The following is a 19,170-nucleotide window of genomic DNA, read 5'->3' on the forward strand; positions in this document are numbered from 1 at the left end:
TTGACCATATAAATTTAGTCAAGGCATTTAGGATTTAGTCAAGGCATTAAAGCTACCAATTCTACTTTTGCAAAGAGTATCATGAGACGTTAACAGTCTGGTGCGTAGTATTATGTTGCAGTAGAAACAATTACTTTCAAAGCAACCTGTGCTTTATGAGTTTAGTTGAAAATTGTCTGATAGCATAGCCAAGAGAGCTGTTGATACCTGCAGGGACAATGTCTTTTTATATAGAGATGTATTTAATTTTTTGTATAAATAACATAATTCTTTTCAAATAACTGCATTTCCATAGCTGTTTCTCTTTAAATCAGTACATGCAAATGATACCGAATGGTCTTTTTTTATTTTTCCCCTCTCACTCATTGCAGGTTATCTATTAGAAACCATTAGGCTTTTTGAGATTGAAGTTGATCCAAGAAAATCCCATTTTCACTTCAAAAAGAATTCAAGAATCACCTCTCTGGGACTGAAGGGAAACTTCTTGGATTGTATTTAGGGAGGAAGCTTTGTTTTCTTCAAAATAAATTAAGTTCTGATACACTTCCACTTGAGGCTTCTTTGGTTTGCAAGTAAGTTACCATGCTGGCATTTTCTTCTCTTTCCTCCAACTAAAGAGCTGTGAATGAACTTTTCCTGGAGCAACTTCATTCAGGAGAGCATTATTTCTTGGCTCAGGAAACTACCAGTGAACACCGGGAAAGATCTGTGATTCACAAGGCTGTGCTGCGTAGTGATATTATAATGAAATGACTACGTGGCAAGGAAATGGAGCTCATTATAATAAAAATCTGCTCAGAGACAATCTAGAAATTAAAGCAGTATACCAAGGAGATAGCTCCAACTCAAGGGCATAGTTTACTATTAATCCCTAGGTAGCCATTTTGCTGCTGACAGATTGAACACCAAGGCTGTAGTTGTGTAATTACTTACTGCAGTTAAGCAGGTGCTGAAATCTTCACTTAAAAAAAATTTACAATGCTTGTGGTGATAGATGGATTTGTACAGGATCATCAATCTATATTAGGACATTGGGATTTCTGTCTGCATACACCATCAGGTCTCACAGTCCATCTGCATTGTTCTCCAAGGCTCAAGAATCTGCTATATCCCACACCCCTGCCCCTAAGATCCAGTATCCTGACAAGATGGATTATTCTTCCCACAATGCAAACCTTGCACCATGAAGATCAGCCTGTAAGAATACATATTTCAAACTTCATCAAATGCAACAATGCCAACATAGTGGGTCTGCCTGCAAGTACTGAAGCCATGTTTTTTAGTTAGTCTATGTTACTTATAAAGATAGTAGCTCTACCTGCTGTCCTTGACATATGTGCAGAAAGGCAAGTAGCAGGAAAAGAGGTGGGGCTGCCAGTGACTCATCATCTTGTGGCCTGAGTGGAGAGCCATGCACAGCAGTTCTCAGTATGTACCATTAATTTTAGACTGTAGGGCTTTTCTAGGCTGGAGTTTTTATCAGAATATTCTCCCACAGGACCATCCATTTCTGCAGTTATTCCAGACACTGTTTCTACATATTCCTGTGTTTCTCAGTACTGTCTGTGTCCTATGCATATCCCTTTTTTCATAGAGGCTCCTTTCTTCTTTCAAATAAATAAGAAAAGGCAAGTAAGAAAAGGAATATTAATTTTTTTATAGAGACTTTCCTGTTCTGAAATTGAAAATGTTCCTCACAGGAAGGGAGTTTGTTTGTTATCCTCACTCAGGAGCTAGGAAACAGAAAATAATAGTATAATGTCCATTTCTCCTTCGCAACAGTGATGAAAGTTGTGTTTTCATCAGGTTTGGAATGTCTGTTCCATGGTTATCACCTTTCTTCCTTCCATGACCTGGATAGCTTGGAGAGAGAGTGCATCTTAATTCACCTTTGCAGAGAAAAAAAGAAAAAAAAAAAAAAAAGACCTGATTGAGGCTTAGGCTGCTGAATTGTGAAGGACTGAGGATCCTGGAGCACATAATAAAATAAGGAAAGCCTGTAGCCTACCCTAACACTGGAGGAAAGCTACAACTTAGAGGCATGTTTCCAAGAGACAGCTCCTTCAGAAAGGAAACAGAGCAATACTCCCCTGCACTGTTAGAGCCTATGTCACTTCCCAAGACTGTATCATTAAAAACATGTAGTAGGTCATAGAAATGCCCATTTAAGTTGCAGGCTAATTTCCATGCTTACCTCTAGTTTCTTTCTTTTTTGAACATTTATAAATTTTAGCTCTTACACTAAAGAATTACATGGTTGATGTTTGTCTTACAAATAACGCTGGGGGGAAAATAAGGGGAGAGAATATGCTGGGAGCTTTTCTGAAGGCTTTCATCTCCTAACCAGCTTTGGTAGTCTTACAGTACAGTAGAATAAATTTAGTTTACAACTAGCTAGATGATTACAAATATATAACAAAATAGTACATATGAAACTTCATTCAAATATGAGCATGAATTAGCTAAAAAAAATAAGAATTTTTCAGTTACAGACATAAAGTTGATTGTGTTTAAAAAGAAAAAGGATGGTGCTCAATGTACTAATGATAGAAAGGGAGTCAAAGGGAGACAGGAGACAATAGTAGAAACTGAAAAGTCTGCACTCTCAATCATATTTTGATGTCTTTCACTGAAGTGTGTTTCCTGACCAGGAGAAGTCAAGAGTTGTGTGCACTGAGTTCTATTCCTTCAGTAGACAAATAGACTCAGATGAATAAGGAACAGGCATTATTTCAGATAAAAGAAAAATTAACAAATTGGGACTGGTGTATTTTGTTTTTGTAAGTGAGTGAATGTATTGTATATACTGGTGGAATTTCAGTGATCTTTTTCACTGAATTTTTAGTATAATTACAGTGCAAAAATAAACATGAAGATAAAGTAAATGCACGTGTAACTCTTCAAGTATACCTGATAATAACATTTTAGGGAAATGCCTATACAACTTCCTTTTCTCTGAGTGGTGTAGAAAATGAAAACATGAAATTTTCCTGAAGTCCCCCAGTGAAAGTGAGGGAAGGAATCCTCTAATCACGGGCTTTGAGCTTTCAAATTTAACCAGAGAACGTTACAGTAGAAATAATGAATCAGCTAATGCTTAATTTAATATCAAGTCATAGTTTCAAATTATATGGTAAACTATTGTAGAAACTTTTAAGAGATTGGAAAATTCTGTTTCCACTAGAGCTACTAGTTAGAATCAGTGGAACAAAACACTGGATGAAATGTACTTTATTTACTTTGTTCTCATTTTTACATTAATTTAACTGTTTATATTAACAATTAATTTTAGGACTAAAGTCTTTGTCAGAAATCTGCTCAACAACAACCACTTTCTTCAACAATATTTAACAGTATCATACAGCCTACTGGCCAGCCACAGACCGAAGCTAGTTCATTTGTATGCAGAAGCACCCTTTAGTACACTCAGGGTAAGTAATTAATTGTGAGCCTGTAGGTAAATATCTTTTTTGCCTGCTTCTCTGTAAAGTTCCCAAAGATCAGCTACTCAATACTAACTTTATGGTATCTTTTCTTCTAGCATATAGAGGTAACTCAGCAAACTAGCCAACAGACAGAGATTCGTTTATTCAAAGCCATTTTGGTAATGGAAAGTTGGCCTGATTTCTGGAAAACAGACCTTGGTTCCTAAATTTCTGGTAACGTTGTAATGACCTGCTTGTTCTTATAACTGATAACTAATGACTAATAACTCTCTGAACTGTTCATTGAAAACTGTTTTGAAACTTCTAACATCATCAGAATACTTTTCATTAGATTTTGTGTAGTAGCTTCTAAGAGTATTTTAAGTGAGAAGATAGATTAACTACAAAAGCATCATCCAGTTCAAATCTTAATCATCTCAAAATCTAAAGCAAAAAAAATCCTTAAACTATTACAGAGTACACAATAATATATCCTTAGTGGGTGTAATCCACTCAACTTTTTTCCTCATAGTAGATTATTCTACTATGATTTAACTGTTTTCAACTCATACACATATTGTCTTTCAATTTTAACAGGCACAATGTAAATATTAATGCAAAATGTTACATCTGTTTTTAGATAGCACACTATTGGGAAAGGTGCTGGTATTTTGTTTTTACCTACATAGCTACATCACTCACTGTGTATAAATATGAATAATAGCATAAAATGATTAACTCAAGAGATGATAAAGTAACAACATAAATGTTATAGGAACGAACAAACATATCTTTAAAAGAGGGCAGTGGTATAATTATATTTTAAAACGTTCGCTGGCTTTGGAAGCAAACAAAATCACTTCGAGAAGACAGGAGGCCTCTGAAGTTATCATGAAGGATCAGAGATGAAATTGGTAAGTTACAACGGAGGCAACATTATGATGTCCAAAGGGCAAAATAAGTGTGATTGCTGAGATAATCTTGCAATCCTATTTCCATATCTTGCTACATGAGTAATGGCTTTTGTGGTGGTTTAACAACCAATGGGCATGTAGTCTTAGGCTGAAGAAAACAAGGAAACCTTGAAGAAAACAGGGAAACTGGTAGCCTTGAGCTAGCAGAAGCAAGGGAGATAAGGGACGAAAGCTAAAAGACAACAAGGAGAAAAACAGCTGAAGGAAAATTCCAGACTGACCTATGGTAACCTTTTGCTCATTAAGGGTCATTAGCATATTTAAAAAGCACACACACCAAAACGCTAATATATGCAAATGCAGAATTTGGTGTCTTCTCCCCCCACACTCCCATGCTGGTCCTCTGAATGTGCAAACTCAGTAAAAATAAGTTAGGCCAGCTAAGACAGACAACCAAAAGTAGCCAGAGAGATAGTTTCACAAGTCTGCTGTCTATAAATAATGGTGATTCAAGTCAGAGGAGTGCTTGCTTTGTGAGAGATTGTCAAGCACCTGCCTCTGCAGAGTTATATAATTAATTATTTAATTGAAAGACCTTCATGTGGATTCCAACTCTGTGTGCATATTGTCAAGGTACACCAGGCACTAACCTATGGAAAACAGGCAGCTAAGCTCTACCACACTGCTCTCTCACTCTCCCTCCACAGAAGGACAGGGGAAGAAAATACACTGAAAACCAGGAAAGCTTGCGGGTTGAGATAAAGAGCTTTTTAATTAAAGCTCATGCAAGAAAAAATAGCTCCTGCAAAAGCAACCAGAGAAAACAATTATTCTTTGTTTGCCATCAGCAAGTGATGTTCAGCCACGTCTTGGGAAGCAGGGCCTCAGTATGTGTAGTGATGGCTCAGGAAGACCAACACTTTCCTAATGAGAGGCCCCCCCCCCCCCCTTTCTCCTTCCCCTTCCACGACCGTTGTAGTTGAGTGTGATGTCAGATGGTATGGAATATCCCTCTGGTCAGTTTAGGTCAGCAGTCCTGGCTGTTTCCCCTCCACACCTCTTGCCCACACCCAGCCTACTGGCTTTTGGCATGCAGCATGGAGAGCCAGCCTCGATGCTGTGCCAGCACTGTTCAGTAATAGCCAAAACATTGGTGCAATATCAAAGTTGTTCTAGCTACAAGTGCAGAGCACAGCACTGTATGGGCTGCTGTGGGGAAAGCTAACTCCATCCCAGCCAGACCCAGTATAATTTTTTATATTCTCGAAGAGCAGGAGGGAAAATACTATTGTCAAAATAACACTGTGTGTATTTGTATTTGAAATTATCTGCATCAATAAGGAATTATTTGCTTGTAATGCATTTGAAGTTGTTTACAGGCCTAGAACAGTAAATAACCTTAATTTGACTCACATGTGCCACAGGCAATCATTGTAGAAAAGCTAACATGCAGTAACTTGCACCTGCTAATGACTGGCACGTGACCTGCTCCATCATTATCGTATAGTATCTTCAGCAACATCTGAGAAGCGCTAGGAGCTGCATTTTTGTATGAGATCATGGGCAAGAGACTGAAAATGTAGGCAAAGATGCAGGGAGTTATAGTCTGGCATGGAGAGGTGGAATATGTTGAGGAGATGGTAGAAGCGCAGACCAAAAATAAGGAGATACAGAAATGGAAGCACTATAACAACGTATAATTTTGAAAGGCCTCATGACAAGCAGGTCAATGCAGTATTCTAGCTCAGAGTACACCTAAATTCAGCCTACGGGAGAAAGATGCTATTATCTCCTGATACTATGGTCATCTGGCCACGTTGCATACTGGAAACACAACTGACACAGAATCATCCAGAAAGTGTTTTGAGAAATTCTGAAGAGCACTACAAAGCCTGGACTCTTGACAGGATTTTCCTCCCATACTGAACATGCTTGAGGGTCAGTGGTTATGGCGTCACATGTTGTAGAAGGTCAGCTACAGACACAATCATTAAGTCCAGGCAAGAGAGAAGGTCTGCTAGAACTTGCTCTGCAAGGAATAAAATAGGGGGGAAGAAAGAAAGAAAAACATCCCACAAATCTAAAAAAAAATTAGACTTAAGGCTATTTACTAGTTAATTCTGGTACAAGTAGACAACAGGGAATGGAAAAAGCACAACAGAAAGTTATAGTGTTCTAGTGGCCTCATCTAAAATCATGGAAATGTTTCCAAGCTTTAAATTTTCTGAATTACCTGTTTTTCTTGTAGGGCTATAAAAATAACACTAAAAGCTTTGCTGAGAGTTCATAAAATGTCATGTTTTTTAAACGGCACCTACTTGACTCTCCAGCCTGCTCCACATTCCAGCAGATTTCTGTGTTGGCCATGCCATCTCCAGCATCTTGCCTCCTGGGACATTACTCAGAATAGCACAGAATCTGAATCAGGCAAGTACATCGTGGGACCTTGAGGTGGAAAAATAAGCATATTTAATGTTGCAGTAAAGGTTTGAGTGGCTCTCAGACTGTCTGTTAAGAGCATTGAAACCAGGAAGCTGCTGAAATTTCGCAACTTTTTCAAGTCCCCTTTAAATCTTTGAAATGAATGAAAAACACAAGACGTGTCTTTTCAAAAAGAGTTATTTTTCTCTACATACTAGGGACCCATCTTACACTGACATCTTTGAATGCTGCAATATTAAGGAGGGGGATATCAAAAGATAATTTTTTCTAACTTCTGATGACAATCAGAACAGGAGTTATAGCCAAATTAGCTAGTGTTAAAGCCATTAACATTGCTATAATTCTATGTTTTATAAAAGGCTGGAAGAGCTCCCCTGGTTACTTCAGTACAGCATGACAATTGCTTTTAATTGTTGCCTTTTATGTAGATACAATACAGCCTAGCTATGCAATTTTACTTTCATTCTCCTTATTTTATATGGTGAATTGTAAGAGAATAAATGAAGCAAACCATATGGAAACAAGAGCAGGTCAGCAGCAATCCACTATGCACCTTCTTTTAAACAGTGTTTTTGTAGTAGGTATCATGGCAGTGAATTAGCTCATTTGCCTTTTTATTACCTTTTTTACAGACAAAACAAAATTTTCTAGAACATTTTCCTTCTCTTTAGAACTTTCTTTTTTCTAGATTCACTTTCAAGTCTTGCAGGTTTTGGTGTTAGAGAAACGAGTAATTTCTGTTGTTCAGACAATGGATTTTGAATTCACAGGCATACAGCAGAAAAGGATGAAGATACTTTGAAAGTACAATTTATCTGGACATTAGTATTCGTATTTTTGATAAAAGCAGTCCCAACATAATCTGCAAGAAAATGTCTCCAAAGCTACTCTTTTAGTACTGTTTTCCATATTGTACAAATAGCCTGTGAAATAACAAAATCTGATTTTATGCTCATTTGTCTCGTAATTGAACTTAGTTCCTGAGATTTAAATTTGATTTAAGCTTTTCCAGACCGGGAATTTATGGGACAGAGTGATGAGGAAGGCTCTTAAACTCCACTTGTGTAAACAGGGCAGTCAAGAGATCACCTGAAGTACCTGTACACTTCTGCATGCAGCCTTGGGAAAGAACCAGGAGGAACTGGACATCCACACGCAGCCACAGGATGATGGCCTTGCTGGCATGAAGGAGATGTAGTGGAACAGCTCACATCACCAGAGTGCTGCAATGACTGGATATAGGCTCGTAAGGAAAGATGAACAGAGAAGAGCAAAGGGCTTACAGTATGCTGTGCATAGGAATGGATCAAGGACAAGGAGCTGTGATGTACAAGGAGGGTGAGACCTGACAAGAGAAGGAACTCAACATGCAGACATGATGGTGAGTACCTGCTACAAGATGCCTGATCAGGGAATTGGATGAAGCTGTCTTTAAACAAAGGAAGATGTCTCCCAGTTGCAGATCTGATCCTGTTAAGATACTTAAACTACCCAGCATCTAATGGAAAGTCAAGATGAAAGGCACAAACATGATGTTTCTGGAGTGGTGCTCCACATGAGAAAGGCTGTGTGTCTGGAGTTCTGGGTGCAACTTTGGCCCTTCTGTACAAGAGAGATTGACAAACTGAAAACCCAGACACTAAAATGGTTTGGGGGTTGAACACACAGCCTGAGGGACTTGGGTTTGTGCATTGTGGAGAAGAGAAGGGAAAGAAAGGATCTAATTGTTTGTTTGTTTGTTTTTTCCACTACATAAATAGAGATTATAGAGAAGATAGACTTAAACTGTTCCCAGAGGTGCACAGTGAAAGAACTGAAGGAAACAGCTACAGTTTCCCCTTATACACAGCAAAGGAAATCTGACTGGATATGAGGAAAAAAATCACAGTGAGGGCAGTTACACAGTGAAGGAAGCTGCTTAGAGAAGTTGTGGAAGCTCTGAGGTATCCTTGGAGCAACCTGCTCTAATGTTGAAGTTAGCCCTGCTTTAGGTGGGAGGTTGGAAGAGATGACCCGCAGATGCCTCTTCCAATGCACAATATACGAGATTAGGCCTTGAATTAAAATATTTCTGTATGTGTAAAGGGGCTGTTGCCTACAGTTTTGTCAGGGCCTTCTGCAACTGGGTATCAAACAGTAAGACTGTTTCAGTTGTTTTTTTCTTTGATCAAGCCAAAATTGTTAAAGCTGGAATTTCCTATGCTGAACTACTTCTTCAGGCTAGTGATTTTCTTTTAAGTCCCATCAAGAGTAATTCAGTCACTTCCAAAAACAAATGAGCAGAAATGTGCATTTTTTCTCTGATATTCAAGAAAATGTTTATAACGATTTAATTAAAGCTGTGCTTTTTAGTAATGTGTTCAAGTTTGGCAGCTTAGAAAATCTGCACAAAGTTGGCCAAGTCATGAGTGGCTTAGTTTATGTAATTACAGAAGAGATTTGTTGGCACTGAGTATTTGGTCTCCAGCAGTCTTTTTACAATCAATGTACTCTATCTCAGAGCTTCAGAGAGGCAAGCAGAAATTTTGGTATACAAAAAGGCTTCCTGCAGGAACAATGTGGTAAAGGAACAAAAATCATTGATGCTGCATGTAACGCAACACTGGAGTTTGAGTAACATAACTGAATGGAGGCACAGATAAGAATTAAGACAGGGTGGAGGTGAAAGGAAGGAGTCCTTACTCACATTGTAAATGAAGTGGGAGGATTTATGAACTCCAAAGTATATTGTTCTCCAGAAATTGAAACCGAATCTTTTGCTCTTCGCCTTCCCATGAGTTCATAACTTAAAAAAGGTATTAAATCTTTAATTGCACTATGACGTAACAATTTCTGTTTTCCCTCACAGGATTTCTGAAAAGATTGGATTCTGTTTACTGAACAGACCAAGCACCTGAAAGAGACTGTATCAATGTCTTCATTTGAAAAAAGATGTGTACAAAAGGAGTCAGATTACAGGAAGAAAAGCATGGGTTTGATGACAAGAGCAGTTGAATGTAGCCCCAAAGAACTGAGTCCTGTCCCTGACTTCATCTCTCCATCTCCATGTGATTTGGGCAAGTTTTTTAACCCAGATTTTTCACAAGTGCCAACAATTTTCTGAGTTCCTTCCTATACAAAATCTTGATTTTAAGTTGCTTTGTGTATCTGGCCTTAGGATGAGATGCCTCATGCTCCCCAGGCATATATTTCTAGTCCTTATAGTCAGCTAGCTCAGATGGAGTTTTTTTCCAGTGCAGATGGCTACAGTTTGAAGAAATGAGTGCCATCCACAGAACTTAATTCAAAAAAACATTGAATTATCACAGCTACAACAGAACACACTTGGGGCTGTATATAAACATAGAGAATCCTAGGGCATGCTAAACAATCTCTTAAAAAAATCAACTCCAGATATCACATACCAGACCCTAAATCTTTAGGTTCATCTATTTTGTTTTCCCATTTATAAAATAAAACTCTTACTTTGGGGTTTTTGAGAAAATGAACTAATTCACATTCAAAAAGCCACTTGATACTGTGCTGCTGAGTGCCATAAAGGGTGAGCAAAAAAAGGCTAAAATTAATTATTCTGCATTTACAGCACATTGCAAGGAATGTGCAGTAAATCAGACATGGAGGCATACGAAAGAAGAATATCTGATTTTTCTCATTATATATATATATTATAGTCAGGGTACAATTACATTTTTCTGTTCCCATGCAATTAATTACTGTATTATAAGATACAGTGGGACTTAGGCTTTACACTTTTTAAAAATCATTTTAAAAGAATTAAAAATAAATAAAACAAGAAAAAGAAAGCTGTAAGCACCCAGGCAGCATGTAAACCCCAATCCATTTGATTTTTGCCATCACCAGTGTTTGGTGTTGGTCATTGCAGGGCCAGCTCAACTCCTGGAATCCCCAGGCTGACTGAGGACAGGGAGCAGTGCAATCCCAGATGGCTCCCAGTGTTGCCTTCCATCTCATCCCCTTTGCTGCACGTTGGTGATCTATGCTGCATGTAGCAGCCCTGAGTGCAGTTAATTACGGTAGCTGTAGTATCAGAACTCATCTAGCCTCAGGAGCATGAAACACTGTTTGATCTATTTACCCTGCCAAGAAGCAGCATAAAGGGAAACTCCATCTAGCAACTACAGCATTACCAAAGTACACTCAAGCACGGAGACAAACCATGCTTTCTGTTTTCCACCACAGGCTACAATAGATGAGCCTGCAAAAGATTACTGTGACTCCCATTCCTGTGTTCTTAAAAAGAATATTACAAGCACTCTGTTATAATAGGCATGCAGTTGTCCATCAAAAAAAAATAAATCAAGTTTGATGCAGCCTAGTATGACATTCAAGCTGGGAATACATCATTCATGGAATGATAGAATCATCTAGGTTAGAAAAGACCTTCAAGATTATCAAGTCCAACCATCAGCCTGGCCTACTGAGTCCCATCACTGAACCACGTCCCTTAGTGCTATGTCCACGCATCTCAAATACCTCCAGGGAAGGAGACTCCACCACTTCCCACTGCAACCTGTTTCAATGCTTGACCATCCTCTCCGTGAAGAAATTATTCCTACTGTCCAGTCTAAACCTGCCCTGGCACAACTTGAGACCATTTCCTTGTGTTCTATCACGTGTCACCTGAGAAAACGGACAGACACCCTGCAATCTTCAACCTCCTTTCAGGAAGTTGTAAAGAGCGATGAGATCTCCCCTCAGCTTCTTCTTCTCCAGACTAAACAAACATAGTTCCCTCAGTCGCTCCTCATAATCTTGTTTTCTAGTCCTTCACCAGCTTTATTGTTCTTCTCTGCACATGCTTGAGCAACTCAATGTCCTTCTTGTAGTGAGGGGCCCAAAACTGAACACGGTACTCAAAGTGCAGTCTCACCAGTGCTGCTTACAAGTGGACAATCACATCTCCAGTCCTGCCAGACACACTATTTCTGATGCAGACTGGGATGCCATTGGCCTTCTTGGCCACCTGGGCACACTGTTGGCTCGTGTTGAGCTAGTTGTTGACCAGCACCCAAGTGCAGCACCCGGCATTTAGTCTTGTTGAATATCAGGCAACTGGACTCTGCCCATCGATCTAACATATCCAGATCCCTCTGCAAAGCCTTCTACCCTCGAGCAGATCGGCCGTCCCTCCTAACATGGTATCGTCTGCAGACTTACTGAGGGTGCACTCAATACCCTCATTCAGGTCACAGATAAAAACATTAAACAAAACTGTTCCTAAGACTAAGCCCTGAGAAATGCCACTGGTGACCAGCCACCAACTGGATTGAACTCCATTCATGACAACTCTTTAAGCCCAGACATCCAAACAGTTCTTCACCCAGCAAACTGTATACCTCTCCAAGCTATGAGCAGCCAGTTTCTCCAGAATACTGTGAGAAACAGTATCAACTGCCTTACTAAACTCCAGGTAAACAACATCCATAACCTTTTCCTCATTTACTAAGCAGGTCATTTTGTCATACATAGAAAGAGATCAGGTTAGCTTGGCAGGATCGGCCTTTCATAAACTCACACAGTCTGCTTCTTATAACTCAGCTGTGTCATATGTGCCGTGTGAGATTCAGGAGAGAGAATCTCTTCAGGAGAGAGATATAGGGCTTATACAGACAGATACAGTTATTTTTGAAAGTGTTCTTCTGCTGATACATTTTTTTTCTTACATGCAGGTTGGTGGCAATAACCAGCTGCAACTTTCAGATGTCAGGAGCATAGATTTCCATTTTCCTGCAATACCTCTCCCTAGTCCTGGAAGGGCAGGTAAGGTTCCTACTTCTCCTTCTATGAAAACAATGACACTTTGTCACTTGCCAGAGGTACAAGTAGGCACCACTGGTATAGGTGCTATAATTCTTAACTAGCAGTATCAAGGAAGGCCACTGAGATTTTTCATCATGTTGCATACAGAATTGGTAGTATGTTATTAATAGTTAACAGCATATTAACTGTTAATATGGCATTTAAAATATGTGGAGTGAAATCCTGTCAGTGTTGTTTATTCCTTTACATAAAATGGGCCTTCTACTGAATGAGTTGTTTGCAAGACCATTACCTCAAAAACAGCATTGTCATATTTTGTATCTGCGCATACAGGATTTGTGGGAAATGATAACCTGAAATTACCAATGAGTTCAAGTCCTTGTCTCAGCATAGACAACAAATTTCTCCACACCATCCAGATCTGTTTTTAAAACTGTAGAGAAGAAAATTACTAAGCACTTGACATTCTCAGACTTCCAGCAGAGACTGCAGCCAGGGAAAGGTGCAGTGGGAGCCATTTTTGGCTAAGCTATTCATAATATCCCTCTACTCAAAAATAAATTACAGCCAGCAAATTTGTTTCACTTGTATTTTTATTTAAAAGTGGCACCTTAAATATATGATAATTTCTAGTCATCAGTGGATTAATTGTGCAACTTTGATGTAAGATTTTTAACTGTCGTAGGGTCAAACCTTCTAGTCTACAGGTATTTTTATAAAGCAGGCTTTTAAAAACAGTTCATCAGTGGGCAGGAAATAGACTTTTTCTGGTAGTTTTTGAGCATTAGCACTAGAGTTAATTGTTAAGCTATTAAACTATAGTTTTTAATTTATAGCAGCTATAGTAGAAACAGTGTCTGAGTGATTGCCCTTTGCTACCATTATAGACATACCTCATCCGTTATATCATGAAATACTGTAAGATGGTTTGTAACAATGCTTGTTACCTGCTGATAATAACCTATCAGCAAGAACAACAGTTAATTATATAGTACATCTCCTGCTGGCAAATAACTGGCTTCCAAATATTTTTGTTGCTCTTTGCTAATTTCTTCAATAAAAAAAGAATCAGTGTCTTGATTTTACACTGGTACGTTAATTTATGAATGGAAGACAGAAATCTTGTATTGTTGCTGAGGTGCCTGAATTCTTTGTGCTGTCATCACAGTATAAAAAACTAGCCCCATCTGTACATGAACCCTGATGGATGGGGAACAACAAGACCTATAGCACTGATCAGCTACAGGATGTGGAACAATTCTCAGCCCAGACCTCTCACAGAGATATGCAGAATATTATCTAAAAGCCCTCAGCCCTGTGTAGGTGGGATCTCTGCTTACAGTGAAACTATTCAGACAGCTTAGATGAGATTATGTCTTTCTGCAATATTTCTTCCTTCAGATTCATTCTAAGCATGGTATTGTAGGACCAGTCTTGGGAACAGCACTGACCCAGTAAGAGCAGAAGAACCTTCAGTACTGAGGAACCTTCGAGAATGGATGCAAGCAGCTAAGGTTCATTGTTTGGCACCGAAACAGTGAGAAGGTAAATTGTTCTGGGATTAATGATACAGAATTGGAGGTCCTTTTGCCTGTGAAAGAATAATCTGTGTGTTAGGTACTGGGGACTTGCAATATAGTTCTATCCCTTTGAACTCCTGCTCAAAATGGACTTTTGAGCAGATATTCCCATGAGGACCTGCTAATAGTCCTTTCTACCAAGGTTTGGTCTTTGTGGGGAAAAACAGTCACTTGTTTGCAAATATGTCAATATTTATTCCCAGAGTCCTGTCCTAAAGAAGTCTGTAGAATGGGAATCAGAAATCTAGACTGAATGAGAATAAAGAATAAAGAATAAAGGAGTGTGGGAAATACTAACAAAAACTAAGATGCTGCCTCATATACATTTCTCTGAGTAATAAATAGCAGATAATAAATAACAGAGAGTAGAGTCGTCCCCTCTCCATTTCTGAGCAATTTTCAAACTTACAGATTAATGACAACACCTTGGATTTCTATTTTCAGGCACAGTATGTTTTATCATGTCCTGATGGACAATGGAAAGAACATCATCACTGGTTATAATGTATCTATGACAGTGATATTGAACAACTTTGTTAAAATGTTAACATTATCTTTAAAATGTTAAATTATCTTTAGAGATAATATATCATAAAGTTGTAATAGAAAAAAGCTAGGTTTGCCTTGTCCACATTAAGAGACTCAGAATACTACAGCTCCTAAATATAATTCCAATTTGTCCTAAAAGACCTGATAGTTAGAATATTGTTGTTTTTAAGAAAGCAACCTGAAAAGCTGCTGTCATTTACTAAAATACACAATTTTGGGATTCTGTATTTTGGGATTTTTCTGAAGCAAGCTGACGTGAGATGGGACTTTTCATTCCTCAAAACAAATCTAGCATTATATTATTCATACTACCTAATTACTCCACATCAGCTTGTATCTCTGTCCTCTGCAATCCCTCTCTATTTTCAGTGAAGGTCTGGAATGCCTTAGAATGGATCTGACCATAATATTTTTTTCCCAAAGGAATTCAAAAAGTTTTAAAGGCAGTAGGATACAGAATCTTACACTCCAAAGAGCTGGCAAAGGTGACCTTTATTGAGTTTGCAGAGCTAAAGTAATTGTGATAGGCTTCTGTGACACGTTCTTAGAGTTTAGAACAGTACAATAGGCTCCAAAGGATTTAATTTGATGCCTACATTTGTTTAAAAGTATAATTTGTTTATACTAAGTTGATCTATAATTATGTATCTTGTTCCAAGATAAAATAGTTGAGTGAAATCTTTCCATTTGTCTAGCACATGTCAAATTAATGGGTAAATGTAAATAGAAGTAAAAACATTCATAATGGGCAAAGGAATTGCTATGCTATTGACTATTTGGAAAATATAGCAAAACATGCTATAGTAATTATAATCAGGAGCTTGTTCTGCAATATCAGACTCTTTTAAGGGTAAGTAGCACAAATATACTTGCTGTATACAGAAGAAATCATCACTGTGTTTGTGCACACTGAGGAGGATTTCCTATTGATGGGTTTCACAGAGGTAATTTTGCAGGTCTTAAAAACATAGTCCTTCACAAGTTCCTCTCCAAATGTCCATTTCCTCCTTCCTTTTGATTTCATTAGGCAGAAGGAGTTATTTTAACAGCAGACTCATGAATGCATTTACTTAGTTGGCTTACTAACTAACGCCTCCCCAGTGTACTACTATCAGCTGTTGTGTCTGTATCACTGTTTTCAGTAGGATTCCACTTGACTGCAATTTTCAGCTCCCTATCTACATTTAATGTTCTTTCAAGGTATACAGTAAGATGGTAAATAACTTATCTCCCAGCCTTTTATCTTTGTCCTTGCTTTGTTCACTAGTCATACAGAAGTGCCTTTGTTTTCTCCTCATTTTTGCTTTGTGAGTTTGTTAGAAAACCGTGACAAAATCTCACAGGCTAGCACCAATTTTCCATGCTTGCTAATGTCTCTCATACAGCAGAAACAGTGAAACAGGCGCTAGGTAGGAGGTTAAGTATAATACTTAAAGTATATATTTTACATTTCTAACAAATATTACAAGACAATTTTAAGAAATGTTAAATAGTTGGAAACCAAACAGTACGAATTCCCTCATCCTTTTAAAGAAAGGAAGAAAAAAAAGCAAGAGGATGTTAAAATTTGTAATATACTCACAAGCCTCGGAAAAGCTGTGGAGCAAGTTGGCACAGTAGTTAGAATAAAGTTTGCACTAGTGACAGCACCAAATGCTCCACCCCCTTCTCCATTCTCTTTTACTTTCAGTTGTTATATAATAATTTGGGACTATATTTGTACATAATACACTGTGGAAATTACTCACACCACAAAGAGGGATTTCTCTCGCCCACTTCTGAGCAATATTCAGACGCGGGGGGAGGGAGAGGGAGGGTGGGAACAACATGGGGAAAGGCACATGTCTCCATTTAGGAAGCAGGCAAACAGCTGACAAGTACGAACAGCAGCTGCTTGGGTCCTGAGCAGCAACAGTTACGCTGATACCTCTAATTCCATATAGGGAAGGAAGCACACAGTTTGTGCCCTTATCTTTACACAGTCCCCCTCCACCTTCGTAGCTTAAATGTATTCTCCCAACCAGAACTCCAAAGACTTGCTTAATTTGGAAGCAAAAAACTGTAGCTTTTTTGGTGTAATTCCTCCTCTTCTCAGCAGCCTGAACAGTATTTTACACAGGAGGGAAAGAGAAGTTGCCTTTTGAGGCAACAGCAAGAAAGAGAATGGCCGTGGAAAAAGGCTGGCAGGACAGAAAAGATCTCTGAAAGGGGCAAGATCTAGTTTGCTGCGAGATGACAGGGCAGAGAGGTGTACTAGGCACAGGTGACATCAAAAGTATATCCTTATAAAGGAGCTGAAAAAATACTCTGTGAATTGCACAGAACTAAAAAAAATGTGGATTTTAGCCATGAAGGTAAGTGTGGGTTTAGTGTCTATGATAGCCATAGGGCATGGCAGCTGTAATCCTGAAGTCCTACATAGACACCTCACAATGAAAAGCCTTTCTACTGTGAATTAAACTTAAATTAAAGTTCTGAAGATGAGGCCTAGTAGCTTTCAGAGTGCTCTCAGGTTTCCAGGCACCATCACTTAACTATGTAAAGGTCATGCACTCCAGAGGCAACAGTGAAAATGGTTCTTCCCATCTGTGCAATCTTCTTTTTGTCCCCTTCTGCATTATTCTGGGTGCTGGTTAGTATTCTGTATGTGTAACACACTGTGAGGTGGTGAGAATATTCTGCGGCTAAATGAGAGAGTTTTAGCAATGGACCTATCACCTAACTGAAGAAAATATAAGCTAGAGTTGGGCTTTTCCTTCCTGTTTCTCAGGGAAATTACATTTTTTTCAGGAACAGTATTTATAAAACTTGGTAAACAATAACAGTTAGTTTCCTGTGCTAGGACATTCTGTTGCAGCCAGATTCAGAAGACATACTTAAGGACCTAAATGGAATCATAGAATCTTAGAAAGATTTGGGTTGAAAGGGACCTTAAAGATCATATAATTCCAACCCCCCTGCTGTGGCCAAGGACACTGGACCTGTTTGCTCAAAGCGCCATCTAACCTGGCCTTGAACACCTCCAGGGATGGGGCATCCAATGCTTCTCTGGGAAACCTGTTCCAGTGCCTCACCACCCTCTGAGTATAGAATTTCTTCCTCATATCTAATCTAACCCTACTTTTTTTTTTTAGTTTAAAGCTATTACCCCTTGTCCTATCACTGCACTCCCTGACAAAGAGTCCCTCCCCAGCCTTCTAGCAGGCCCCCTTTAGGTACTGAAAGGCCACTGTAAGGTCTCCCCCGAGCTTTCTCCAGACTGAACAACCCCAACTCCCTCAGCCTGTCTTTATAGGATCAATGCTCCAGCCAACCCCTTGATCATCTTTGTGGCCCTCCTCTGGACTTGTTCCAATAGGTCTATGTCCTGTCCACACTGTATCCTGTGGTACAACACTTGGGTCCAGCATCCATTCTGCAGAGAAGGCAGTGAAATGAAATGCAGCCACACTGATTAGCTCATGTATAGGATCTGATTCAGAGTCACTACCACTGCAAAGGATCTTACAGTACTTTAACAGAAGACAAAAAATTAGAACTCACAATTTCACGTTCTTCCCAGACCCTTGTCTCTGTCACACAACACTGCATCAATGTGGTCACTGTATCATGGTCCTTGTTTTCTGTCTCAGTATATCTCAGTATAGAGTGTTAACATCACTTTATAAGCAGTTTGGCAGACATGGGAGGTGAAATCTACCACCACTGGCAGCTGTTGAAACCTGGGCAACGTTTGAAACAGAAAATTAACGTACAGACTTGGCTGCAATTCTTGCTGTAACAGAGTACAAAAATACATGTGAAAAGGAGGTACCAGCATTGGAGGAACAAAACCACCAGCCTACATGAGTATTTAAACCAAAGTAACATACTCGTTTATTTTGACTGTCCTGTGATTAAGGGCACTAGGCACTTCTTCTTCACTACTTCAAAAGTAGTCATAAAGATTTGTTGTGGATGAAATATTTGCACAGATCTGATGTATCAGCAATATAAGATTAATTAATTCCTTTATGGTAAATCACAAATTAAATTAGACTGTATGATTTTTACTTTAGTAGCACTTAATCATCAGTTAATCATTAGCCTATTTAACACAGTAATTCAGTAGTGTTTGCTACAATCAAAACAGTGGCTTAGTTAAAGATTTGTAAATGGCAGGATTCACACGACTTACGACAAGATATTAGCAGTTTTTATATAGCAAGGGATAGGGGGGTTTCTATAGGGCAAAGGATTAGGTATTTCTGTACAACACGGTATTGGGGATTTATAAATGCAGCTGCACGTTCAAGAACTTTTTTTCTTTTGGTGAATTACTTACCCTCCTCTGCCTTTAATGTCAGGCCTCAAGTGAACTCCTCACTTTTTTCTACATCAGTGCGTAGAGGTTGACCATTGAACCTTGGGGAGTCTTGCCCTGAGAAGCATCCCACCTCAGGGGGAGATCCTAGGTCACAGCCTGCTGTGGTCCTGGAG

At 38.9% G+C, this 19,170-nt stretch overlaps 1 protein-coding gene across 5 annotated transcripts in view; it reads right to left on the bottom strand.

Moving 5' to 3' along the window:
- IL15 (interleukin 15) overlaps nucleotides 1–19,170 on the bottom strand; it is a 60,058-nt gene that overhangs the window by 20,645 nt on the left and 20,243 nt on the right. The window contains exons 1-2 of one of the 5 annotated variants that reach the window (XM_050710646.1): nucleotides 18,235–18,252; nucleotides 6,658–6,784 (exon numbers count right to left, since the gene is read on the bottom strand). In XM_050710646.1, coding sequence (XP_050566603.1) covers nucleotides 6,658–6,720 — 63 coding nt within the window. In that variant the 5' untranslated portion in view covers nucleotides 6,721–6,784; nucleotides 18,235–18,252. Of the gene's footprint in view, nucleotides 1–6,657; nucleotides 6,785–7,879; nucleotides 8,009–16,273; nucleotides 16,458–18,234; nucleotides 18,253–19,170 lie in introns of those variants that run through there. The other 4 variants (XM_035546611.2, XM_035546594.2, XM_035546603.2 and 1 more) reach the window with 4 other exon arrangements.

The sequence above is a fragment of the Cygnus atratus genome, chromosome 4, assembly GCF_013377495.2.
Source record: "Cygnus atratus isolate AKBS03 ecotype Queensland, Australia chromosome 4, CAtr_DNAZoo_HiC_assembly, whole genome shotgun sequence".
Classification (NCBI taxonomy): Eukaryota; Metazoa; Chordata; class Aves; order Anseriformes; family Anatidae; genus Cygnus; species Cygnus atratus.